General features: G+C 36.8%; 1 protein-coding gene across 5 annotated transcripts in view; it reads left to right on the plus strand.

The window, feature by feature from the left end:
• Nucleotides 1-27084, plus strand: part of VAV3 (vav guanine nucleotide exchange factor 3) — a 380746-nt gene that overhangs the window by 187969 nt on the left and 165693 nt on the right. For all 5 annotated transcript variants that reach the window (XM_077120069.1, XM_077120068.1, XM_077120070.1 and 2 more), the window contains exons 6-15: nt 1356-1448; nt 3735-3803; nt 5670-5773; nt 7148-7247; nt 10881-10976; nt 14099-14167; nt 15771-15857; nt 18140-18225; nt 19995-20127; nt 20526-20635. In XM_077120069.1, the coding sequence (XP_076976184.1) occupies nt 1356-1448; nt 3735-3803; nt 5670-5773; nt 7148-7247; nt 10881-10976; nt 14099-14167; nt 15771-15857; nt 18140-18225; nt 19995-20127; nt 20526-20635 (947 nt within the window). The remainder of the gene's footprint in view (nt 1-1355; nt 1449-3734; nt 3804-5669; nt 5774-7147; nt 7248-10880; nt 10977-14098; nt 14168-15770; nt 15858-18139; nt 18226-19994; nt 20128-20525; nt 20636-27084) is intronic.

Genomic DNA, 27084 nt, shown 5'->3' on the forward strand with positions numbered 1-27084 from the left:
GATATTGTTATATCCATATCTACAAACCTTATATATCTATATGTTTAAGGTTTTACCTGCCATTAAAATGTCCAGAACATTCCAGAGGAATTAGTTTGAATTATTTTCTCATCTGTAATTTGAAACCAGAAACATGTAGTTGCTTAGACTTTTACTAACTAAAGACTTTCTCCATCAGCTGAGTGGTGATTTAGGTTTCTTCAGTGCTTTGATGAATGATCTTAGCTCTCTCCATGCTTTTATCTTTAGTAAAAGGCAGGTGAATTTTCTGGTGCCACAGGTGTAGGAACAGTAGCTTCTGTGGGGTGGAAATAAGTTTCCTTGCCTGTGTTTGATAAGTATAAAGAGTATTGCTGTGGCCCCCTGCATAAACTAATATTCTGCCTGCGGCAGCATTTTAAGAGTGTTTTTAGGTAATGGAGTATCTTCTGTAAGTTGTCAACTGCTTTGGGTTCTAGCAAATCCTAGTTCTTTTCAGCGTCTTTCCCAAGTACAGTCTTCACTTAGCTGACAACACTGGTTTTTCACGTGGGCAAGGGTCAGCAATAATAGTAATTTAAGTTTATTAGGTCCTGCCTCTGTGCCTAGCAAGGTGCTTTCCCTGGGTTCTCTCATTTTCAACTGCTTGAGGTTGGTAATGGCAATTATCTCTATTTTATAGATGAGAACCTGGATGCCAGAGAAATTAAGTAATATGCTCAATGTCACAAAGCTAGTAACAGAAAAACTGGGATTTGAACCCAATTCTATGTGCTCCCCAAACCTCTGACCTTATTACTATGTGATGCCACCTCCAGTCTTAAACACTTCAGCTAAAAGAGCCAAACATTAAGATGTTAACTCCTGAAAAAAATATTTGAAAGGTTTTTCTTACTAAATATCTCTTATTATTTTTGCAGTAACTTCTATAGCATTTGTAAAGTGATAGCATTTATACAGCATTTGTAATATATGTAATTTGTATGGTATTCTATACTATAATTTCTACAGAAATTGCTACAGTATTTGTAACATAAGCTGTACCTCAAGAAATACTGTGTTATACCATTTGTGGTGTTTCCAGATTCACTAGTATTTATAATAAAAGAGATGTATTAATTATAGTGCCTTTAGTCAGAACCTTGTTTTTAATGATCTATAACAATTTTTTTTACATTGCTCAAAATTTAGAAAACCACCAAGCCAAAGGTACTTCACAAATTCAGTTAAATGTTTTAAATGTCTTTCAGTTACGTTTTTTATTAGAATGGACAATCTAAGAAAGTCAACAGTAATTTTAATCTCTTTCTGTCCACTCCCAGGTGGATTAAAATGTGTTTCATTAAGTAATTTAAAATTGACGATTCTAATTGCAGAAATGCCCGGAAAATGACATACGAAGTTGTTGCCTAGCAGAAATTAAGCAGACAGAAGAAAAATACACGGAAACTTTGGAATCAATAGAAAAAGTAAGTCATTAGGTATCATCTTTGATGTCCAAATACTATCCATGTGTGAGGATCAACGTTTCTACTATGTGTATATGTATGTGTTCTAATTTTCAACGTAACTTTGCATTTAAAGATCTCAGAGCAGATATATTCATTCTACAACTATTCATTGATTTCTGCCTATCTGACATACATCATCCTAGCCTGAGGCCTTAACACCAGTACAACAAGGCTCTTTGTTCTCAGGAAGCTTTTGATCCTGGGAGGGCTTAGAATGTAAGCAAATAGGTACATAATGTGTCAGGTGGTGGTAAGTACTCTGAAGAAAAATAAAGCCAGGGAAGGGAATAGAGAATAATGGGGGAAATTACTTTGTTTTGAGTAGTAAGGGAAGGCCTCTATGCTAAGGTCACATGTTAGCAGATAGCTCACTGAATTGAGGGAGCAAGCATGCAGGTATCTCAGGGAAGAAAATTCCTGGAATAAAAGCCCTTGGATAAGTGTTCAGAGTGCTTCAAGAAACAGAGGCAGCCCAGTGTGAAGGAGTGCTGAAGTCAGAATGAGTGCAGGAGAGCTGACGTCAGAGAGATGGTGGGCTATCCAATCTTGTAGGGCCATTGGGATGCCAGAAGTTTTTGAGCAGAGGAAGTGACATGGTCTGATTTACGTTTTTAACAGCTCACTCTAGCTTCTGTGAGGTGAGGGTGGAAACTGCAAGAAAAGCTCAGAGTATGTTGTAGTAATCGAAGTAATAGATAAGAATGGTATCCATGGAGGTGGTGAAGAGGGGTCAAATTCTCAATACATTTTCAAAGTAGAGCCAACAGGATTTGATGGTGTGGTAGGTAAAGGATGCATGAGAAAGGGAGGAGTGATGGTTGACTGCTGGGGTTTTAGCATGAACATTGGTGAATGTTGAAGGTGGTTACTGAGACAGTAAAGGACAGGCTTAGGGATTTGGAGATCATGGGTCTGTTTGGGACGTGTTAAATTTGCAATACAAATTAGACTTCTGAAGGAAGATGTTGGGGAGGGAGTTAGATACATGAGTCTTGAATTAAGAACAGTGGTTGCACTGAGATCTAGATTGGGCCATTATCATTGCAAAATGGCATTTAGGGCCACTGGACTAGATGAGATCCCCTGGGAATAGAGGTTGATAAAGAAGAGAAACTGGAGGCTAGCTGTGGGGAATTTAGATCTTTAGGAGTTAGGAAAACAAGAACAAGCAGAAAGGTTTAGAGCTTTGGGAAACAAGATGTAGGTATTGAAGAGTTGTTGAGGAGAGTAAATTGACTAGAAAAATGTGGTAGGATTATGGAGTGTCACATAATCAGGTGGGTTTTATAGTTATATTTAAAATTAAACTGTCAGCATAGTTCATGCTTAATTTCTTAGGTACAGTCACAAACTAGTTGACAAATTAGGTGTAACCAGGACTTTCATTTTTCCAGAAACACACAATGGAATGAGAGAGAGTCTGTGTTTATCTATGCAAAGACATGGTTCTGATGAGGGTCGATGAGGAGTGTGAGGAGGGCACTGAGGATATGAGGGATGGGGCAGTGGTGCCTTCAGTGGATTGGTGGATCCAATGGGGATGAAGAATCTCTTGAAGGATCAACTCTAAAGGTTGGAGGTAGTGGTTAGAAAATACTGATTGCTTGAAATTGATACTATGGTATATATGCAGTTGTTGATAAATGCAGTTGGTCTTAGACTAAGACCCTGGGAGTGAGGAGCAGAGCTAGATGGAGCACGAGGTCATTGGAGGTCAGGTGGCTGAAAGACTGGAAGATGGAAGGATCATCTCCAAGGATACTGAGATTGTCAAGGATGAAGACAGGAGTAGTTATGGAAGGAGTGATAGTAGGCCAGGAACTAAAATTCTCGAAGAATAAAGAAGAATATCCCAGAGTTTGTAGATAAATTGCATAAGCATTGAGCTCAGGGATCTGTACTCTCCACAAAGCACTGGAGAGCTATTTTATATAAATCTTCAAGTATATCTCTTCTAAAATGTGATTTTCTTTTTACCAACTCAACCAATAGTGTTCCTGTCTTTTTTACTTTCCAAGTATGCATTGCCTAAAACACTTTTTAATACGTTAAAAATAATAGCTTTTCGTCTCTGTTCAAATGTAAAATCTTTAAGATAGAGAAGATAGTTTTAACTTCTTTTATATCCATAATAATGATAAGCAATTGACTTTCAATCAATGTTTCTTGTTTGTTGATGAAACACTATTATATAGGTGAGGAAAACATATGCTTAATTATTATTTCTATCTTTTCCCCTGGTAGTATTTCATGGCACCACTAAAAAGATTTCTGACAGCAGCAGAATTTGATTCAGTGTTCATCAACATTCCTGTAAGTATGAATATGCTAGCTAAAATTGTGGTATACTTCCATGAAGTCTTATTGTTCTTACTGGGCTCCAGATGCCTATTTTAACACTTTCCTCTCTTCATTAAGAATTTTGACCTTATTTTTTTGCCTCCCAATTTCTTAGATCCTTATTTCTAGAAACTTGTGTAAGTGATATGCCCTTTCTTCAAACAGAAGTCAACCAAAGTGCTTGCAGAACACGAAAGGAGATGTAAAACGCTTGTATCATGTTTACCTGTTTGGCATGGAGAGATAGTGACTCCAGGCGCTGACATCTGTCTGTCTTGTTGGAGCTCCCTTCTGCCCCACTCCTCCCTCTTCTGTGGCTCCTTCAGCCGCCTGGACCTTGTTTTACAGATGAATTGTCCTGCCTGCATGCATCTTTTCTGCTTCGCCCTGTTTCCTCAGTTCTTTGGCCTCTCTTTGGTGCTTTCTGCTTCCAATTGTATCAGCCTTAACTCCCATTTCTGAAATATACTGCATCCTTATATTTAATAGACTATTTTAATGGTAAAATGTGAGAAGGTTTTCTTCACATGTATGTAAACATTTCGAGTCTCAATGCACTTTACAATAAACTTACAATCCTAAAAAGATGACTATTCAGAAATATAGAGGCAAGCTATATACTGTGTCAGGTTACATAACCTAGGTGAGATTCAAGTTCTTAGACCTAAGGAATTTGTTCTGATTTTAGTATATAGCTTTAATGTGCAAAGCTTGCTTGTATCACCAGAAAGGTTATGTTTTGATTGTCTTATGTTCAGTGTTGATGACCGCTAGTTGGTTAGCTGTGCCATGTTGCACTTGTCTCTGATTTTGGCCAAATGAATACATTTCTTAATGATTTTTAACATAGCAGGAAAAATGCTCAACCATATCAAATTAACTTTAAGCATAAAACAAACTGTACTTTCTAGGAAAATGGGGATATTGAACCAGCTAAACATGGTCTCTACAACTTGGAACCCATTTGACATTCCTTATTCTTAGGGCTTTTTCATACTCCTCACCAGAATGGCAGGGCTAGCATATTCATGCTTCATTTCTGCCACACTAGAGAAAGTGCAATCTGTGAATTCAGTGTGTGCTCCAGGATACACAGGAAGCGATAACAGGGAGAGTTTATGGGGAAATTTGGCACCTTGATTCAAATTCCCTCACCTGGCTGTGTCATGCATTTTACTGCTTGACAGATATTTACTTGCTTACCAGGAAAATTGTGAAATTTTTATGTTTTGAATTGCTCTAGAAAAGTGTCTGGTACAATTTGTTTGCTCCTTCTTTATGCCACTAGTTGGCTGGTTTCAAATAATTTAATTTGACTACTGTTAGTTTAGCATGAGGACAACATTAATTGACCAAAGTACGACTAAATTTTTATGTCCCGAGGACATGAATCATTATTTTATCCTGTCAATAAAACATTAAGCACTTGGATAGTTTTGTTAAAAAATTTAAAGTGATTATGAAGTGAAAATGGATCAAATATATTTTTGTACTGGGAATAAATTACCCTTCAGTAACTAGTGAGATAGTTTCTCTTTTCACAGGACCCTGTCATTTCAAGTCAGATCTGAAATTGCTGTTTCCTCTGCACATGGCAGGTCTCTCTCTTTCCCTCTCTCTTCCCTTCCTTTGCTGCTTCTTCTCCTCTTCCTCCCTCTCTTCTTCTTCCTTTCCCTCCTTCCTCTTCCTCCTTCTTTTATTGATGGCAGCAAGTTTATTTATCAAGAACATTCAGCACATACTTGAATGGCAAGTCTAGCAACAAAAAGAGATCCTGGGTTTAGGGTGTAATTTTTGGCTTTGATTCTCAATTCCTTTAACATTGTTTTCTTTTCTAAGGAACTTGTGAAAGTTCATCGGAACCTAATGCAAGAGATTCATGATTCCATTGTAAATAAAAATGACCAGAATTTGTATCAAATTTTCATTAACTACAAGGAAAGGTAACTTTTGAATTTAAAATTTAATGGGTATTAGTAACAGTGATGAGGTTAGTATTAAAATGGCTAATAACTAGCTTATTACATGCCGTTCATCAATAGACTATCAGGGAGTAATTGGAGCTCTAATGAGTATCCCCCCAAAAAAAGAAAAACAAAAAAGGAAGGAAAAAGAAAAAAAATTTGTATTGTAACCAGACTGTCAAATTGCAAATGAAAAATTTTCTCTTTTATAGAGCTTGTCATTCATGAGCTATGTAATTCTCAGTAAGTCAATTTAACTCTCTGAGCTTCTGTTTCCCCCTCTATAAATGGGGCTAGTTTATACCATTAGATGTAAATGGTACCCAGGGATTCTTCCAAATTTAATATTTTACAATTCTCTATTTAGAGTATTAGCTACTTAGCAAAGTCAGTTCCGCTTTGTAAGTTTGGAAAATATCTCTTAGGTGAATTGCATGAATTGGAGAACCAAGTAATTCTGATAGTGGCTTAAAATATAGTTCTCTCATTTTTTTAAAACCAAGCAATGTAGTTCCTAGTACTGACTAAGAAGTGGCTATATAATTGCTTCACATCAGCACTTAGATAAATATTATCATTAATTAGTAGCTTTTTCCAGTGTTGAATTAAAAGAAACGATAACCCAACCAGCCTCTGCAAAATACCTGCATTATTCTAGCAGTAGCCTTTCTGAAGTGAACACAGACTCCATGCAACCTGCAATCTTCCATCCAGCACAGTTCAGACCTCTTGTTCCCACTTTTCAGATAACATATTTTTCTTAATTGAAAACCAGTAAGAACTAGGAGGCTTATTACTGCGTAGAGTTATTAAGTAGTGATTACTATAAAATTGTAGTGGGAAATAAAATTGCTTCTGAGTGTAAGTAAGGAGTAAAAAGTTAATCCTTAATAGGATAAGATAAACGCATATGTTTAATTTTGTTTTAGTGATAAATGTTTACTTACCAACATTAACATTCATTAAATCAGGTATAAAATCTACTGCCACCAAGGTGGTGCAGTGGTGGCTCAGTGGCAGAATTCTCACCTGCCATACTGGAGACCCAGGTTCGATTCCTGGAGCCTGCCCATGCCAAAAAAAAAAGGAAAAAAAATCTACTGCTATAAAAGTGTACGTGGAATTAATTCCATTCAAATTTACAACTAAAATTAGTAATTTTAATACTGTAAATGTGAGTGATCCTCATTCTATGAGTTTATGTGTGATGTCATTTAAAGAGAATTTCTGTTGTTGCCTGCATGATCCTTAACTATAGTTTTAAATAAATAAAGGAAAATCTACCTTTTCCCCTCTGGACTTCATTCTTATGTTTTGTCCTACAGATTCTTTCCCTCTCTTTTTTCCTTTCAGGCTGGTTATTTACGGGCAGTACTGCAGTGGAGTGGAGTCAGCCATCTCTAATTTAGACTTTATTTCTAAGTCAAAAGAAGATGTCAAATTGAAATTAGAGGTGCCTGCTTATTTTGTTTGCTTGTTTATGATGCAAAGAAGAATAAGCCTAAGAGAAACAGGTTCCTTTTCATGATCACTACACAGTGATTTTTCACGTATTTTTACACTGGTTTCATGCCAATGTAAAAAAAATATTTTAATAGTCTATAAATTAATAATATGCTAGTAATAATAGCAGTAGTGAAATCTGAGATTTATGGCACTGTGTTTTACATGCAATATCTTATTAGTTCCTCATGACACTATGTGATATGTACAACTAATTTTCCTATCTTATCAATGAGGAAGCTGAGCTTTGAAGAGATTATAGGTAAATTCCCCAAGGGCCACTAGCTAGAAAGAGGTGCAGGATGAGTAAGATATATTTTAGATCATACATATGTAGATTTAGCAAATGTTTATTAAAAATATAGGACATTTAGGGGAAGAGGTTTAAAAGGGGATATTATTGCCAACAAGAACGAAGACGAGACAAAAATCAATTATAATAACATTAAGTAAAATATGATGAGCACTAAATGGCAGGGCTCCCACCATAAGTTTAAACAACTACAGGTTAGGGAGATTGTAAAAGATTGATCAGAAGTAGCATTTTAGTTAGGTCACTGAAGAATTGAGTACGTTTTGACAGATAAGATTCCATGGAAATTATTCCTGGAGAATTGGCATGTGTCGACCAGAAGAATCCAGAAGCACTGGGAAATGGGATATGGGTCTGTTTAAAGAAAGTACATGGTAAGAATGGAACATAAGTCTGGAAAGGCATGTGCCATGTTTTTATATATCACATTTTTTTCCCTGACAAGAAGAGCTTGCACTTCCAAGAACTTTTGAAAATTGGTATTTGCATGTTATATGAATTTTCATCTTAAATATATTCTCTATGAATTTTCATTTTCTTAAGTTTTAGGTAGAGATACATAGTCAAATTTTAAATTACAATGTGTGGCTTATTTTGTCTCTATAATATCCCCTTCGCTGTTGGTTCAGTTTAAGTGAGGTCAGTTATTGACTGGGGAAAAGAAACACGTTTTCTCTTCTTATTTTTACATGTCTGGCATAGTTCAAAATAACTCCCAGAAAGGCGAACTACTGATTAAGAAGTTTGCACATTAACAGTCTCCAAGAAACTGTACTAAATCTGTATCAAATTGTTTTTCTTTACCTTTAACAATCCTTCAGTATCCAGACCATGTGTCTGGAGATAGTTTGAGTCATCCCTGAATTACATCCTTAGAACCTTGTTAGCTCCTGCTCCTGTTTTGAGAATTGTCTTACATGTGTGGAACTATGAGCCACCTTGGCTCAAATAAATAAAATACATAGTAAAATAAAATTTTGCAATATATACAATTAGTTGCTAATAGAGCCAATACTAAAGCATTAAAAAAATAAAAATATAAAGTTCTAATTCAAAACGAAAGTCAGCGAGTTGTCAACCAAGCCTCTATTATATGCTCGGGATTATTTGAAAGTTGTTCCCCTTCTTTCAAAGCCATTTTCAGAGTCCTGCCCACTCACCACACCCTGGGACTCTAGGTCAGTAGTTCCTGCAATCACCGTTAGCCTTTGGGAGAGAGGACCTAAGTCTGAGTTTGAAAGGCTTAGGGCAGGCGCTGCTGGCTGTCCTTTCTTCAGGTGAGAAGTCCATGGTTCTGACCACTGGCCTGATTTTGAAACATTTAATCATATACTTACATGGTTAAGCTCCTTAGAATTAAACTTCTGCATTTTAAGCTAATGCAGCTGGGGAGATATGAGACCCATTCATTACAATAATATTAACAATTGAATTTGCCACTTGAGATCTATGATCCAGAACTCGCTACAATCAGTAAAATCAAGAAATTAGTTGAAATAGCTATCCTTCCAATGAACTAGGGCAATTCACAGGACACAAACTAACATGTCGGAATGTGTCCCTAGTTCTTCTTGCTTAAGATCTGTACTAAAGCACACCTGATTAAGTAACCACAGTCATTAGAGCTGATGATGTTTACTTTACAGCCCATGATGATCTATCTCTCATTGTGCCAGAAAAGATAAATGTGGGCAAAGAGGGGATGGGCAACAAACTTGTAGAGCAAAGGAGTATTTTCCTGGATATACCTCCCTCCATGAAACTGGAAGATTCCTTGGTCTAGGATGTCGAATGTCTGAGGATTTTGGACTAATGAGGCTGATCAGTAATAATGATGCTGGTGTGGCACTCTGTTGTTTTATCTGAACAATTCTAAGGGTATATAAAAAAGTGTAAAATCAGAAAAGTGACTTGTTCAAGGTCCCACAGCTAGGAATTACCAGATCTGATACGACCTCAGGCACCCACACTTCAAACCCAGAGTCCTTTCCTCAGTATCATAATTACTGTCCAAAAAGTGAACAAGTCAGTGTTATTTTGGAGTATATTTTTAAGAAAGAAGAGTGTGCCATTAGGAAAAACATCTGAGGCTTTTTAAAACTTTGAATCCAAAGTTTTGGTTTATATTCTGACAGATTTTTGAGTCGAGCATTACATGTTATTTAGTTCACCAAATCTTTATTAAGCAAACACCAGATTATTAGAGGTATACAAGGCGTATTTATTGGAGAAGACATTAAATGCAATAATAATTAAAATATAGTACCTGCAAGCCAAGAGAGAGGGTACATTTTGATTGAGATTATTACCAAAGTCCTAGTTGTATAGTTCTTTTTTTAAAAATTTTTATTGAAAAATCTTAACACACAAACATTCAATACATGGTGTATAATCAGTGTCTTTCCATATCACCACATAGTTTTGCATTCATCACCATGATCATTGTTTAGGCCATTTGCATCACTCCAGAAAAAGAAAAAAAGAAAAAAGAAAGAACTCATACAGGCCATACCCCTTACCCCTCCCTCTCATTGGCTGCTAATATTTCCATCTACCCCACGTATTTTATCCTTTGTCCCTCCTATTATTTATTTAATTTTTATCCATACTTTTTACTCATCTGCCCATGCCCTGGGTAAAAGGAGCAACAGACACGAGGTTTTTACAATCCCACAGTCACATTGTACAAGTCATATCTTTATGCCATCATCTTCAAGAATCCAGGCTACGGGAACACAGCTCAGCAGTTTCAGGTACTTCCCTCCAGCCACTCCAATACACCCTAAACAGTTGTCTAGTACTTAAAGAGGATGATGAGTTTCTGCAGATCGGAAAAAGCATTTGGCAGTTCAGAGTATCTAAAGAACCAAGAAATGAGGGTGGCAAGGTGAGTGTCCGGTTTGATGAGCATGTGATTTCTTCCGAAACTGGACGGCAGGACTGCTGAGGGAGGGTGGTGGAAGGTATTGCTGTAACGGTGAGCTGGGGAAGACCAGGAATGCTCTATTTCTGCACTAGAGAGAATTATTTTCAGATGTAAAATTGTTCTACACTCTCTTTCATATTTGGAGTTGAAAAGTTACAAGTTTTTTTTTCAATTGAAGATCGATACTACTATTGAAAGAGAAGCATTGTTAGAAGGAAGACAGCAAAGTACTTATGTGATAATAAGTTCTGCTTATGATCTTTGCATCTTTTAATGTTTGTTTTATGTCTCCCCCTGATAAAACCAACAGTTTTTAAAAAAGAGTTTTAAAAATATTTTATTAGGAGTGTTCCAAAAGAGCAAATAATGGGAAGTTCACTCTTCGAGATTTGCTTGTGGTTCCTATGCAGCGTGTTTTAAAGTATCACCTTCTCCTCCAGGTATGTAAATAAAAACCGTTTGCTCATTTGTTCATTTATTCATTTAACAAAACGTTAATGGAGCATTGGCTGTGTTCCAGATGCTCCATATTTTAGGCCCTATTCCGTTATATTTTTTAATAAAATAGTATAGCTAAGTGGGAAATAACAGAACAGCTGGAAATTCTTTCTTCCATTTGCAAAGATGATTTTGTAAGCCCCACGAAGTCACTGCATTTTGTGTCCTTCAAAGAGGACTGACTCTAATCAAACAAGTGAAAATTTAAAAACCAGAAAAAGCGAAAATATTTCTTCATCCAAGTTCCCTCTAGTTGGCAGTAATCATTTATTAGAATCTCAGTGTTGTGATACACTTGTATTTGGCAGATTAATCATATTAGAACCTTTGTCTTATAACATTAGGCTAAAGAGAATTGACATATTCCATGTTGCTTTCTGCTATACTAAATTATAATAAGAATACATTTATTTTGAAGTGATTCTTGTTACAACTCACAAAGCTTATGGTTTCCACGGTTAGTCCTCTAATGAGGGTGGAGAGTCTTATAAATTTAATTTGATAGCTGTACCAGGAGATTCATTAGTTCTGCTCCAAAGAAATGTCTTACTGTATTAGTTTGTCAACTCTGCTGATGCTTGTGAAATGTCATTCTTAAAAGATCTACTACCTGTATGTGAAATACAATTTTGAGTCTGCTGTGCCTTGTACATCTTGTATATTAAATTTCTTGAACTGTAGCCACAAAATTATTAGTCATTTCTATTTTTGTTCTACTGAGAAATCAGAAAAATTCAAACCCTGATTATTCCTTAAAAACGCATTAAAGCATTTATGAGTCCTAAACTCAAACCAGCTTAATCAAATTGGATTTTATGAAAAAAAATAATAAGGAAGACTTAGCAATCATTTTCTGAGACATCATGGAACTAAAAACATGTCCAAAATAAGATAATTTATTTTGTGCCTTTGGTTTAGTCAAGTGTTGATTGAAGATTATGGATGGTGCAATTTTCAAGAAACCCCTACTTCGATCATTTATAAGATTTCAGACAGCCTTTTAAAAGTATAAAGTGTGACAATTCTATTTTGAAATTCAGTTAACTTTTGCCATAATTTCTCTTGTGTTCTAAACTCCAAATTTTGGGAGCATGTTAGTTCTGCGATGACTTTTTAAGGTAGGAAAAAGTTTTCTTTTGGGCAGAACACATAGGTAAAACTTCTAGAAGTGTTTTGTCACCTGATGATAGTATAGTGTAAAATTCATTTATCTAAGGTCCAGAAATTCCTTGAATAAATATGGTTAAGAATTTGGACATTTCTACTTCTTGCCATATTTTAGTGGTGAAATCACTTTAGAAAGGCTTGATTATTTGAAATCACGTGTTTATAAAATTAGAATAATTTTGCAGTGGAGGGTTTGAAACTCTGAAGAATAATATAGCATTTTTATTCAATAAAACAAAAGAAAAATAGGAAGAGAATGAAATATTTACAGATTCAATTTCTGTAGGTCCTGTTTATAGCTAGAAATGCTACCGGTATTAAATTCAACGAAGATTTTTGGATGGCTCCCCTCTATCAAAGAACTTTAGGCAGTATAAGACTTTCCTTGCACTGATGAAGCTCACCATTTAGATGAGAAGAAAAGAAATGCAAGCTGCCATGTATATTTGTGTGTGCCGAGAGCGCAGAAGGCGTGGTGGTGGTAAAGTAACGGTCTAATTAACTGTGTCTAAAGGCCTGGAGGCAGCAAAAGAGGTCTCTGTCATAGAAGCTTTCACAGAGGAGTGATTCTTGAGTTGGGCTTTGAAGGCTGAGTAAGAGTTTGGCAGGTGGACAGAAAGGAAGGACATTCTAAGGAGAGAAAACAACATTCCTAGAGGGATTAAAGATCTGGGCATATTTTGTGCATCACAGTTCATTTAGTGTGAATAGAATATAGTTTGTTTTGTGGAAAGGGGGAGAGAGCAGTTGAGAGAGGTTTGTGGAATTCAGATCATGAGCAGCCTGACAAAGAGGTATGGATGACAACCGGAAGCCTTTGTGGGGCACTGCAGAAGTCTGACAAGGCAGAGCCAGGATCCAGTTTACATTTTAGAAAACTAACTTATGGCAATAGGGTGAATACATTGTAACGGGGAGCGACTGCAGGTGGGAAGGCCATTATAATGGTCCATTTGAAAAAGTCAAGCATCTGAACCAAGGTATGTCAGTGAGGATGTTTTCAGGGGAAAAGATAAAGTTAGTATCAAGACAGAGTGAAAAAGAAGGGAGCGAGAGCTGTTTGGGACAGCTTTTAGGTTTTGACTTAAGTGATTACACTGATGGGCATGCCGTTATTCAGTAAGACATAGATGGGAGAAAGGGGGTTGCGGGTGAAGGTGGATTAAGTATTGGATTCCAGGGTCCTTTGAGGTACCCAGGTGGAAATATTTGGTTGGAGATATGAGTCTGGAAGTCAGATTACTTCTGGGTTGTCTGCAAATTTGTGCATCCATAGGTGCTAGCTGGTGTGATGGCAATGGTTACAGTAGAATTCTCAGAGTATGCAAAGTAAGAATAAAAGAAGACTCAAGGTGGAGATGCAGGAAACAATAACTTTTCTAAAGAAGAGCGTATTGGCTATAATGGAAGAGCCCATGAAGCAGATTGAGGAACTGCAACCATTTAGGACAGGCAAACCAGCGCCACCAATAACAGAAACAAGAAACAGAAAGTCCCGTTGTCCCTGAAGCCAAAGGAGAGGTCTGGTCAGCAAAATCAAAAGCAATAGAGAGACCAAGATTGATAATGAATAAAAAGTATCAATTCACTTGGCAGTTAAAGGATCTTTGATAACAGTTGGGAAGCTGTGTCAGTGCAATGGTGGGGAATAGAGTTCTGATTCATCTCTGAAAGGAAAATGTCTCCAAGTCCTGTCTCAGGCTCTTTTGGTGTCCAGTTGGCCTTGCAGTTACGTGACATTTTTGAGAAGATAACTTTTTCGTAGAAACTGGTTACATCAGATTTATCACATTGTTGTATAAATAATAATGATGATTTATTTTCTTAAACGTTCTCTTTCTTATGTATTGCTTTTAATTGGAAGAAAGTAGTACTAAGAATTGTGTCTTCCAAATAGGAACTGGTGAAACATACCACTGATCCCACTGAGAAAGCAAATCTGAAACTGGCTCTTGATGCCATGAAGGTAAGACCACTGTATAAGTAACTGGGTTATATTTCATATTCTTGCCTAAAAATAAGAGAATTCAAGCTGTGGAAAAGTAAATTATATATGAATAGTCTTGGTGGATTGGGAGAGCCAGATGTTTGCTATTGGTATAAATATAATTACATAGATGTAATTAAATTTGTCAAACATAAAACTAAGAGGTATGTTAAAATAACTTTTGTACATGTGTGACAGCTCTCATAACCACTAAGAATGATGTACTATAATGGCTTTTTGTCATGTGCTTTGTATGGTTACTAATAGAAAACTGTTGGCTTGTGTAAGCAGATCAGCCATGACTGGGAAATCAGTGTTACTTATTTTCTTCATCAGAGGACATCTGCGAGGCTTACCTTTTGGATGCTGTGCACTAAGACAAGTGAATTTCAGTTGGGTTTTTATTTTTAGGTAAATCTGAAATTCAAGAATTATTTGATTCTTATTTGATTCAAATAAGACTTTTTTTCACATATTGGTGAACATGTAAAGCAGATTTCCTCATTGTGCTCAATAAAAAAGAAATATTTTTCATAACTTAAAACATAATCAAATATTTGTTCCCAAAACAAAATGCTTATGTAACTGCTCAGAGCAATGCATAGTTACTTATCTGCATCCTTGTAGCAATTTCAGTGTTAGCTATACTGTTTAGCTAATTTTAGTATCACTATCAGGAAAAATCACACAATGATTAGTTATTTAAAAAACCACAACAAAATACCAACTTTTAAAATAAATCATTTCTGGATAGTCCTAAGAAAAGTCATATTTCCATTTAGAACAATACTGGGACCTGTTCTTTGTCAGAGTTCTGTTCCTACTGTTTAAGAGGGTAGAGAATAGAGAAAAAGAGCTCAGAAAACAAGAAAATCTGGAGCACATATAATAAAAATAGCTGGTTACAGTATGGAAAGATTACCTAATGTTTCCTCATATATGAGAAAAGACATTTAAAAATAGGCAAAGACATGAAGAACCAGCAATTTTCATTCATTTTTATTCATACTAGTGCTTTTTAGTTTTTCACCTCTCTTTATTTCTCCTTTATAACTCTTTAAAAATTGAACAGGCTTCCTTAGCTGAATGCTCTCAAGAGCTCTAAGACATAAACTCGTTGCACAAAATAGTCTAGCTAGATTCATTGTCTTGTGTACAGTTACTTTTTCTCCCTGTTAACCCGTGGCTGTTGCCCTTTCCAAGCCATGTAAAAATGTAATTCTCTCAAGGTCAGTTATTAACATGTTTTGAATTTACATTCTTCTGACCTGCTTTCCTTTTGTTACTCTGAACGGCGGCATGTTTTGCTTGTGTTTATTTTTTAAAGCAACAATATCCTTACTCTTTTCAGGGGTGTGGTAAATGACAACTCTTCAGTCTCCCCAGCTGTACTCCAGACAAGTATAAATTGCCTTTGAGATGCAGCTTTGATTGATTGGGTCCATTGTATTGTCATTGAAAAGTTGTAGTGGTTACTTTTACCACTAATGGAATTAATGATGTGTTTTCTTATAATGCAGTTCTCATCTCTTCTATAATCTTAGCATGCCTCCTTTCTTGTACCCTTCTCTTTATTCTTTAGGACTTGGCACAATATGTGAATGAAGTGAAAAGAGATAATGAAACCCTTCGAGAAATTAAACAGTTTCAGCTATCTATAGAAAATTTGGTATGTAATTATCCTTCCATTCGGTTTCCCTCCCCCCGCCCCCCCCAAATTTGAGCACATTCTAGGAATTGTTTCTGGAGAAAAGATAGTCCCCTTCAGGTTTCTATTATTCTGTTTTCTCCCGATTCCTTTGCTTGACATCGTCCACATGGATGTCTAAGGGACCTCCAATTTGGCATTGCTTAAGAGCTTTCTCCTATCGCTGTTCCTTCTCCCCAAGCCATCCTCTACCTCTTCTCCCCAGCAGTCCAAGCTCTAAACAGTGGAATTCATTTTTTTTTTTTGTCCTTTCCAAGCTCACATACATACTTGTGTCTAATTCCTGTTCATTTACTCATTTTACCTATTTTTACTAGGTGGCTCTCATGTATCAGATGCTTGGCTTGGTGCTGGGGCTATAATTCTGATCAAGACATTCTCCTGGTTAAGGAGACAGTAAAAAAATAAAAAACAAAAAAGAGAGAGAGAGAAAGATGAAAATGCCATATTGAGAGTAGTGCTTTAAACCAGGTGCTGTAAGAGAGGATATTGAGGGGAGTCCCTAGTTTAAATAAGATGGTTAGGAAAAGTCCTCTGAGCTCTGAGCCGTCTGTCGTTTGAACTGAGACCCGAAGGCTAAGCAGCAGCCAGCTGTGCGAAGCGAGCCAGGCAGAAGTACAGCCGGTGCAGCGCTCAGGGGAGGGCAGGAGCCAGGTGTGCTCAGGAGGTGGGAAGGTGAGCGTGGCGAGAAATGCGGGTGGAGGGAAGAATGGTGGGTGCCGGGCTGTGAGGGGTGGGCAGGGAACTTGGCCTTGTAGGCGAGGGAGCAGCGCTGGGATTTTATCGCAACTTCATCTGGAAATCAGTGAATATTTTTACCAGGGAGCTCACAATTGGATATATATTTCAAGAAGATCCTTAAAGCAGGCAGACCTGCTTTGAAGTAGCTTCCAAAGTGAGATGATGGTGGCCTGGATTAGAGATGATGGTTTCCCAGATTAGGCTCTTGGCACTGAAAAAATAGATAAATGAATGGATTTAAGATACTTTTAGTTTATTTTTTTGGTAGAGCAATCTTGTTTTCTTTGTGACATCTTTCTTTTCATTCGTATAGCCACTTCCCTGATTTTAGGACCTCATAACCTCCCACCTTTCGATTCGCAGTAGCCTCTCATCAGCTCTTTACATAGTTGCATTTCCAAAATGCTGGTTGCTTAATTCACTCTTTCCCAAACTTGTGAAGATATTCGATGGATATTCCTTAGCATGATATTTAAGGCCTCGATGATCTGGCTTTAAGCTGTTTTCCTGAACTCATCCAGGTGTATCTACCAACATATGTTATATTGCAACTATCCTGCCATGTTTTATGGTCTCTGATTTGCTACACATTTTTATAGTTCTTAAGCCCAGAATGTTTTTTCCCACAAACCCCTATTAAATTTCCTCAAAGCCCAGCTAAAAGAAATCCCTTTCTCTAGTCTCCCATCATCCCTTCCTCTTTGTAATTCCAGAGCACAATGCCTGGGCAGCTATTTAGCATTTATTTTTATACTTTCTTGTAGTGCAGTTAATTAATTATACACTGTCTCCTTTATTAGACCAGAGCATCTTAGATGTTAAGGATAATTTTTCATTCTATTCTTTATTCTTTTAGCACCTTATCGAGTGGATGTTCATAAATATTTTTTTTTAATTTGATTTTGTGCCTCTGGGGGAAATAGCTCATTATTTTTAATCATGAAGTCACAACTTTTCATCCTTGAGATATTAGCTCAGGGAAACCTTTGCTAACCTCATATGCCAAATTAGGGCCCCCTGCTATGTATGCTTTTTGTGTATTTCCTTCATGGCAATTGTACATTTGTAATTATATGCTTCTGTGAATATTTGTTACCCCACTGGACAGCATATTCCACGAGGGAAGAGTCTATGCCATTTTGTACTGCAACTAGCACAGTGGCTGGCACATAAGAGAAACTGAATAGATGCTACTAGTTATAATTCTCCTCTGATGTGGATTCTTCCAATTAATTCCCTTTTCTGATGCCTAACTCCCCCATTAAAGTTATAATTGAAACTAATTAATGTCCTCATTATACCCCTGGGATTACAAAGGACAGGCTGTTTTTTAAAGTGTATCATATAGACTAAACTTTTTAGAGTAAGTGTGTTAAAAAATATAAAATGATAACATTGATAAAGTAATAAGCTAGTGATCCTTAGCAAATATATACACTAATATTTATTTCCATTTATGTGTGATTATTAAAAAACTCAAGAATGTGCATTTTATATTTTAGAACCAACCAGTTCTTCTTTTTGGACGACCTCAGGGAGATGGTGAAATTCGAATAACTACTTTAGACAAACACACAAAACAAGAAAGGTGAGAAAAGAGGAGCAATATTTATGTTCAAAATAAGAAACCAGTAAAAGACTTAGAAAACCTTAAAACAATTCCAAGGATAAAGGAGAGGAGAAAAGGAAGCAAAAAGGGGACCAATCCACAGTTTTCTGACGTTTCCTAATAAAGACATGTTAGGTATACCCCTCTCTGTTCTGACGTCTGTGGGTTTTTCTGAGTGTACGTACTAAAGAAGGAAAGAACAGATGAAGAGGCAGATAGGTTAAAAAAAAAGATGTATTAAGATGAGAATAGGTGGTGCAAGGATGGCTCAGTGGTAGAATTCTCGCCTGTCATGCGGGAGACCCAGGTTTGATTCCCCGCCCATGCATTTTCACCCCCCACCCCAAATTCAACAAATGGTGCTGCATAATGGGATGCTCACATGGAAAGAGAATGAAATGTGGCCCCACCATACAGCATACAAGAAAAGGTGAGAAGAATCAGGGTAAAATAACCATAGGCAATCTACCATAAAATACAATGGTTTGGTTTGGGGGCGGGGGGAACTATACATTAAAAAATAACCAAAAATAATAGAAAATGTTCTAAGAAAGAGGTCTGAGTGAGCACCATGTAGTGAGAGTTTCAAGTAAAGTCTTTGAAGGGAACTTGACTCGGCAATTTTTGATTGCCAAACTGGTGCCTCTGTAACTGAGATCCTTTTGGAGAAGGGCCGATTTACCAGCAGGGGGCGCACCAGCCCTTGCTCCGATCCTCACCCTGGTTCCACATAACCACAAATTCTTTAAACCTCGCTGGGAGAAATGGACTTTGAAGATGATGCAGTTATTAGAGCCATGTAAATAATAATGTATAATTATCAATGTGTAGAAAAGGGTCTGTGTATTAACTACTGAGAGTTTATAAAAAGATATAAGTATCAGTACTGGATGAGAGGGTTCTAAGGTTTGTTTTCCCCCCCCAGATTTCATTGGTTTTAATAAGAAAAAAATAGTATATCATGTAAAGTTAATTGTAACTTTTCTAGTTTACATTTTGCTCACATATCACTAAATTTTTGTTCCAGGTGGTTTATTAAATCATAAAGTAGCCGCATAAAGGTTAAAAGCACAGCACCTAGAATTAAACTTGCATGTGCGACCTGGAGTCTGCCTCTTCCCACAGTGTCAGTTTGAGCAAAGTATCTATTCCCTAAGCCTCAGTTTCCTCACTTGTAAAAAGAAGGTAATAATACCTACCATAGCAGGTGGTGATAGGAATTTAAATTGAGTCTTGTTTGTAAAAGGCATTCTGCTGCCTCCTTAGTAACTTCAGTAAGAGGTATCCACCATTGAGGTGACAATTATTATTTTATTTATGTAAATTTTGTTAATTTATGTATATTTTAGCATTTACATTTTTTAAAAAGGTAATAGCTCATGAACAGTATTTATGACTTATTTCAGTTATCCTTTCAATAATTCTGCAGCATGCCTATTGCTCTTATTATAATTTTGTTCATATTTTCAATGAGGAAATGGGTACAGTGAGGCCATTCATTTAGAAAAGGGTAGTGCCAGGATACATTCAGCTCTTATAACTTCGAATCCCACAATCTTTTCAATGTGCAATATTGCCTTCTGTCATTGAAAGAAAAAGTGTTTGGCTAAATTAAATCTTACTGGGAAAAAAATCAGTCCGCATGCTTCTAGATCATTTTCAATCCCTCCCTCCCACTCTCTCTCTTTCTCTCTCTCTCTCTCTCTGTGTCAACCCTTTTTCCCTGCCCCACCGTTTGTCTTTCACAGGCATATCTTCTTATTTGACTTGGCAGTGATCGTATGCAAAAGGAAAGGCGATAACTATGAAATGAAGGAAATAATAGATCTTCAGCAGTACAAAATAGCCAACAATCCTACAACCGATAAGGAAAATAAAAAGGTGAATTTTTGGAAATTAAGCTGGAATTTACTCATAACTTTGAATATTCAGGAAAAAGTCTGTGAATGCATTAATGTGAGATGTGTGGCTTATCCGTCCAGGTGATTTTGTTTCTAGAGATGAAATAGTCACAAACCTCTGTGAGAAATCACTGGACAGTGCCACAGCTGATCTGATCATCTCTAATGCCTTAATATCAAGACCGTAAAATGCATTTGGCTATAAAAATTGGTGCAGATATGAAGTTGAATATAATAATGAGCTTGATTATACACAGTTTGCATATTGACAGCATTCTGAAGGGATTTTGGTTGATTATATGGTGTTTTAGTAAACTTGGAAACATGATGTTATTAATTACTGATACATATTAATACAAGAAATCTGAATTTTAACAGTGGTCTTACGGCTTCTACCTCATCCATACCCAAGGACAGAATGGGTTAGAATTTTATTGCAAAACAAAAGATTTAAAGAAAAAGTGGCTGGAACAGTTTGAAATGGCCCTGTGAGTATTCCTACTTTTAAAAGTGTTTCTTCCACTACTTATATCACTTATGAATAATGAACTGCCAATGCATGTGCTCTAACGTTCTAGCATGTGTACAGAGACCGAGGGAACGCTTCACTCTGAGTGCAAAGCTGCTTGATAAGTAGGTCTTCTAGGAGAGGGGTTTTGGTGAATTTCCCCAAGTGGAAGCAAGAGGGAGCTCTAACCTTCCATTTGACTTTTCAGCATTTTAATTGTTGCGCTTTCAGCAGCTCAAGAAAAACTTTTAAGGAGACCATTATGTTTTATATATATATAAGTTAAATAGAAACACTCACATACAAATGTGTATGCATATATAGGTATGTGTGCATAGTTTTAAAGGAAGGATTGATTTCTTCCCTCTGTGTGTTTTTAACTCATTTGTTGTTTGGATCTAGGATAAACTGCTTGATGAATTCAATGATTGTATTAATGGCTTGATTTCTTTCGGTATTCATTCCTTTTTTGGAGAAGGAGGCTCAGCAAAGACGTGGAAAATAAATTAGACCTGTTTCAAAAGGAATGGCTTACAGAGGTGTAATTGCACATGAACATGTCTTTATAAATATTTCTTTCTCATTTTGACATTTGCAGATTGAAGCGTACATAATAACCCTTGTTTTGGGAAACGGTAGGTCACCCTAAAATTGAAGTTGTTAGCAAAAGGTGAAATTATTTAGGGGAAAACACTTTTGTGATTTCTTTTGTGTTTTAGCATTACCTAACAGTTGTGAGCAAATCCCGTGGGTTTTGTTGTTTTTTTTGTTTTGCTTTAAGAAATGCTCTTGTCAATATAAAATAGAGGTAGGATTAGAATGTTTTATTGTTGTTCTGAAGAGAGAAAATTAAGACTCTGTTAAGGTCATTTTAACATTTTGAGAGAGGGGATTGTACAGCAGAAAGATTTGTAAGCTTACGGACAGTTCTGGGTTTGGCTGTAATCACTCTTGTGAACATGTTGCGTGGTCGTAGCCATGTTTCTTAACTTCTCAGATCCTTAGTTTCCTTATCAGTAGATAAGGGATAATACTATTTGCTTTGAATTCCACGTAATATTATGTCAGACAGAGTGCTGTTCAATGGTACGATAGCTTTCCTCTAATACTGAACAATTGTTGATGTCTGTTATTGCTGTTATTCATATCATTTTGTATTTAGGATCGTAGTGTACTTTATGGGTACTCATAAAATCAGAGGGCATCTTCCAGCATGTAATTGTAGTTCTTAAAATTTATTATTGGGTGTAATAATTACGCAGGAGGGACTGGTAGTTTTCTGTCTTCTTGCGGGGTTTATGCTGCAGCGACTCGTTTGTTTTGGGCACAGGTGGTGAAGTTGGTGATCAGTACTGCATCTCTGATGAATGGTGGGTCCCGTTACAGACCCAGTGTGCTCTTTGAGAGAGGTTTCAAGTGCTGGGCAGTGCCTAGAGTCGGGCAGTTAAAAGTGGCATGGCAAGATGTGGGTTAGTGACGATGCTCAAAACCAGGGCTGATCGCAAGCATTTCCTCTTGTAGGAAGGATGGTAGGCTAGTACTCTCTCATGGCTTCTGTTTGACTGAAAAATCTTTAAATGAGTAAAGATATTTGGAGAAGAGAAGTGAGGTGTCTTGTCTCAGAGCAGGCAGGTACCTTGGACTATATATATAAAACAGGTGTTTCAGTGAATATTTTGTTCTGCTGCCATAAATCAAACAGCTAAGTCCAGATATGAGAGGATTGACAAAAAAGGCATTCCTATCTCTTTCAGGTTAAAGAACATGGGGTAGGTGGGTGAGGGCTGCTATGGCAGCTTCCCAGGGTGTCATGAGGGACCCAGGCTTTCAGATCGTTCTGCTCGGCAGCATTAGACATCTGTCCTCACAGTTGGCCACCCTTGTGGTCCAAGATAACTGCTGGAGCTCCAACCATGACCTCTACATTTTAGGCAGCAGGAAGTAGCACCTAACTTTTAGAGATCCTTTGTAGAAATGCTGCAGACTTCTGTTACACAATGCTGATCAGAACTTCATCATGTGACAAGGGAGGCTGGGAAATGTAATCTCTCTTCCAGGCGGGGATTTGCCTGGTTGAAGATTGAGGGCCTCTGACTATGGATGAAGGGAGGAATGGATAGATGTAGGCTGGTAGCAGTCCCTGCCTTTCAAGTATATACATATAGAAGTGTGGATGGATTTAAATTGTTTTACTGCAACCAGGCCAGCGACAATACACACCTGGAACCTGTGCTTATTCATCTTTGAGTACCTTCCAAGCACCTGAACAATATAATTAAATATCTGTGGAAGTGGTTATTTGTCTTTCAGAGTTCCATTGACTGCCCGTGCAGATGGTGAGAGGGTGGAAGTACCTTTTTTGAGAATTGCTCTTAAGTTGAAGTTGAGGTTTCTATAAGCAGGAATTATGCCATGTATGGTCAAATAAAATTAGAATTTTTATATACCCCAGTGGAATATTTCATTATTTTATTTGTTCCTCTCTTTTTTGAAGCTCTTTATGCAGAAAAGTCCTAACAATGTCCCACTTTCTTCTTTGTAAGGCGTCTCTTCCCTGTCTCATATGCAGGAAAATAGATAAATCCTGAAGCATAAGACTTTGCCTATAGTTCGAATTTTGCTATTTTATCATTTTCTCTTACCTGTTGTTTATCTCTTAGGATTATTATGTCTTTTTATTTTCTTCTATTGCTCTTATTTTGTAAGCCATGGAAAATAAAACACAACTAAGACATTTTGCAACATTTGTGGCAATGCATGAAAATGTAAGCCTGAGGTATCTTCATAACAGACTGGCTTTTGCTCTGTCTCTTTGGCATTAGTGAGAAGCCTTCCTAGAGTACTTTGGACTGACTGTTGCTTTAAGGAATTCTGGAAGGGAAAGTGAGGCAATGGTGGGAGGATGGCAGGATATCAAGGGAGGTGATATTTAAAGACTTATGAAGTGCTTGCCAGTTCTATTTACAGAAGATGGCAGTTGTGCTGTTTATAGTATGTTTGGATCATTTTTATTAAAAAAAATTGCAAATCACCTTTAAGGCGCTTAAAATACTGCTCTCAACTTGGAGTATTAAAAAACGCTGTGGAAAACAAATGCCTGAGAACTAAAAAACAAGTATCTCGTAAACCTAAATCATCTCCCCACAAGTGACCTGAATCTCAGCCTCTGCCTTTCCCAGCCCCTTCTCCACCCTGCTCAGTAGCAGGGTTCTCTGCTTCTTTGGCCATAACTACTTCCAGACTTAAAAATATTCAGTGAAGTGCACCAGAACTTGGCACACCTCCATAGGAAAGACTGAACAAAGAAAAAAGCATCAGTGACCCACTTGGATAGGACTTGGAAGGAAAGAAGGATTTTTTTTTTTGTAAGGCAAAGTGATAGCAAGACCAATTGCTCTCCAGTCTGTGGAAACAGTTATTGAGCCACGCATTGTTCTGGGCCCCTACCCTAAAGAACATATGGGAATCTTCCAGGAAACTGATTGAAATGTGTTGCTTCCTCTTACTCATTCCCAAAAGGGCTTTTTGTCACTAACAGTTTCTCATGGTTCCTTTTAGTTATCTGTGAAGTGGGAGGGTAAATATTTTTATTACCTTAAGTTGGTTTCCATAATGATGTTGGAAAATGTGGATGCGAGCACATATTGTAATGTTCCAGATATTGTTAGGAAGCTATGGATATGTTTCCCCCAAATCCCTCATATCCAAATGTGTTTTTAATGAATTCTCCTGTTAGATTTAAATTAATATGTCATACCTATTATTTTACAGCAACCAGCAATCACAGGAGTATTTCAGCAAATTTATACAGACTCAATACTCTGTCACTTATAATAAAGCAAAAGATCTCAGTTCACAGCATTTTCTTTATCCATGGGAGTGCTAAAATAAGCAACTGGGCTCAGATCCTATTATCTAAAACTGGAGTCAAGGTATTTTTTTTCCTTCCCACTGTGAAATAAGGTCTAGAGGGTCAGACAATTTCTTCAATGTCCCTGGAATGATTCAAAGCTGGATAAAATATGAAATAAAGGAATAGAATTAGAAGGCTTTTTAAAGGAAGAATTAGAGAAAGAAAGAAAAAGTTGGACAGGACAGGGTGAGGCGGGGGACAACAGCACTGCATATGGTGGAAAGTGTTAGATTGAAGGGAACCAAAAACCTTCTGCCTCAGAATTTTTTCTAAGTGATCTGAGCCAATTTTTGATATTCTAGTAATTCATATTACTTCCTTAAATATCTAATATCTATTGATTACTCTATTTCAGGCACAGTTCCATATGCTTTGCATGGACTATCCAGGTAAACATTGCATAGACAGTGTTATCATCTGCTAAACTAATGAACAGCCCAGGATATTTGCCTCTTTTTTTTTTTTTTTTTTTTATTAATTAAAAAAAGAATTAACAAAACAATTAGAAATCATTTCAATGTACATGTACAATCAGTAATTCTTAATAACATCACATAGTTGCATATTCATCATTTCTTAGTACATTTGCATCGATTTAGAAAAAGAAATAAAAAGACAACAGAATAAGAATTAAAACAATAATAGAAAGAAAAAAAAAACAAAAAAAACAAAAACAAAAAACCTATACCTCACATGCAGCTTCATTCAGTGTTTTAACATAATTGCATTACAATTGGGTAGTATTGTGCTGTCCATTTCTGAGTTTTTATATCCAGTCCCGTTGTACAGTCTGTATCCCTTCATCTCCAATTATCCCTTCTCTTTTTTTTTTTTTAATTAACAGAAAAAAAGAAATTAACCCAACATTTAGAGATCATACCATTCTACACATGCAATCATTAATTCTTAACATCATCACATAGCTGCATGATCATCATTTCTTAGTACATTTGCATTGGTTTAGAAGAACTAGCAACATAACCGAAAAAGATATAGAATGTTAATATAGAGAAAAAAATAAAAGTAATAATAGTAAAATCAAAACAAAACAAAACAAAACAAAACAAAAACCTATAGCTCAGATGCAGCTTCATTCAGTGTTTTAACATGATTACTTTACAATTAGGTATTATTGTGCTGTCCATTTTTGAGTTTTTGTATCTAGTCCTGTTGCACAGTCTGTATCCCTTCAGCTTCAATTACCCATTGTCTTACCCTGTTTCTAACTCCTGCTGAACTCTGTTACCAATGACATATTTCAAGTTTATTCTCGAATGTCCGTTCACATCAGTGGGACCATACAGTATTTGTCCTTTAGTTTTTGGCTGGATTCACTCAGCATAATATTCTCTAGGTCCATCCATGTTATTACATGCTTCATAAGTTTATCTTGTCTTAAAGCTGCATAATATTCCATCGTATGTATATACCACAGTTTGTTTAGCCACTCTTCTGTTGATGGAGATTTTGGCTGTTTCCATCTCTTTGCAATTGTAAATAATGCTGCTATAAACATTGGTGTGCAAATGTCCGTTTGTGTCTTTGCCCTTAAGTCCTTTGAGTAGATACCTAGCAATGGTATTGCTGGGTCGTATGGCAATTCTATATTCAGCTTTTTGAGGAACCGCCAAACTGCCTTCCACAGTGGTTGCACCCTTTGACATTCCCACCAACAGTGGATAAGTGTGCCTCTTTCTCCGCATCCTCTCCAGCACTTGTCATTTTCTGTTTTGTTGATAATGGCCATTCTGGTGGGTGTGAGATGATATCTCATTGTGGTTTTGATTTGCATTTCTCTAATGGCCAGGGACATTGAGCATCTCTTCATGTGCCTCTTGGCCATCCGTATTTCCTCTTCTGAGAGGTGTCTGTTCAAGTCTTTTTCCCATTTTGTAATTGGGTTGGCTGTCTTTTTGTTGTTGAGATGAACAATCTCTTTATAAATTCTGGATACTAGACCTTTATCAGATATATCATTTCCAAATATTGTCTCCCATTGTGAAGGCTGTCTTTCTACTTTCTTGATGAAGTTCTTTGATGCACAAAAGTGTTTAATTTTGAGGAGTTCCCATTTATTTATTTCCTTCTTCAGTGCTCTTGCTTTAGGTTTAAGGTCCATAAAACCGCCTCCAGTTGTAAGATCCATAAGATATCTCCCTACATTTTCCTCTAACTGTTTTATGGTCTTAGACCTAATGTTTAGATCTTTGATCCATTTTGAGTTAACTTTTGTATAGGGTGTGAGAGATGGGTCTTCTTTCATTCTTTTGCATATGGATATCCAGTTCTCTAGGCACCATTTATTGAAGAGACTGTTCTGTCCCAGGTGAGTTGGCTTGACTGCCTTATCAAAGATCAAATGTCCATAGATGAGAGGGTCTATATCTGAGCACTCTATTCGATTCCATTGGTCGATATATCTATCTTTATGCCAATACCATGCTGTTTTGACCACTGTGGCTTCATAATATGCCTTAAAGTCAGGCAGCGCGAGACCTCCAGCTTCGTTTTTTTTC

This window comes from Tamandua tetradactyla, chromosome 11 (genome assembly GCF_023851605.1).
Source record: "Tamandua tetradactyla isolate mTamTet1 chromosome 11, mTamTet1.pri, whole genome shotgun sequence".
NCBI lineage: Eukaryota > Metazoa > Chordata > Mammalia > Pilosa > Myrmecophagidae > Tamandua > Tamandua tetradactyla.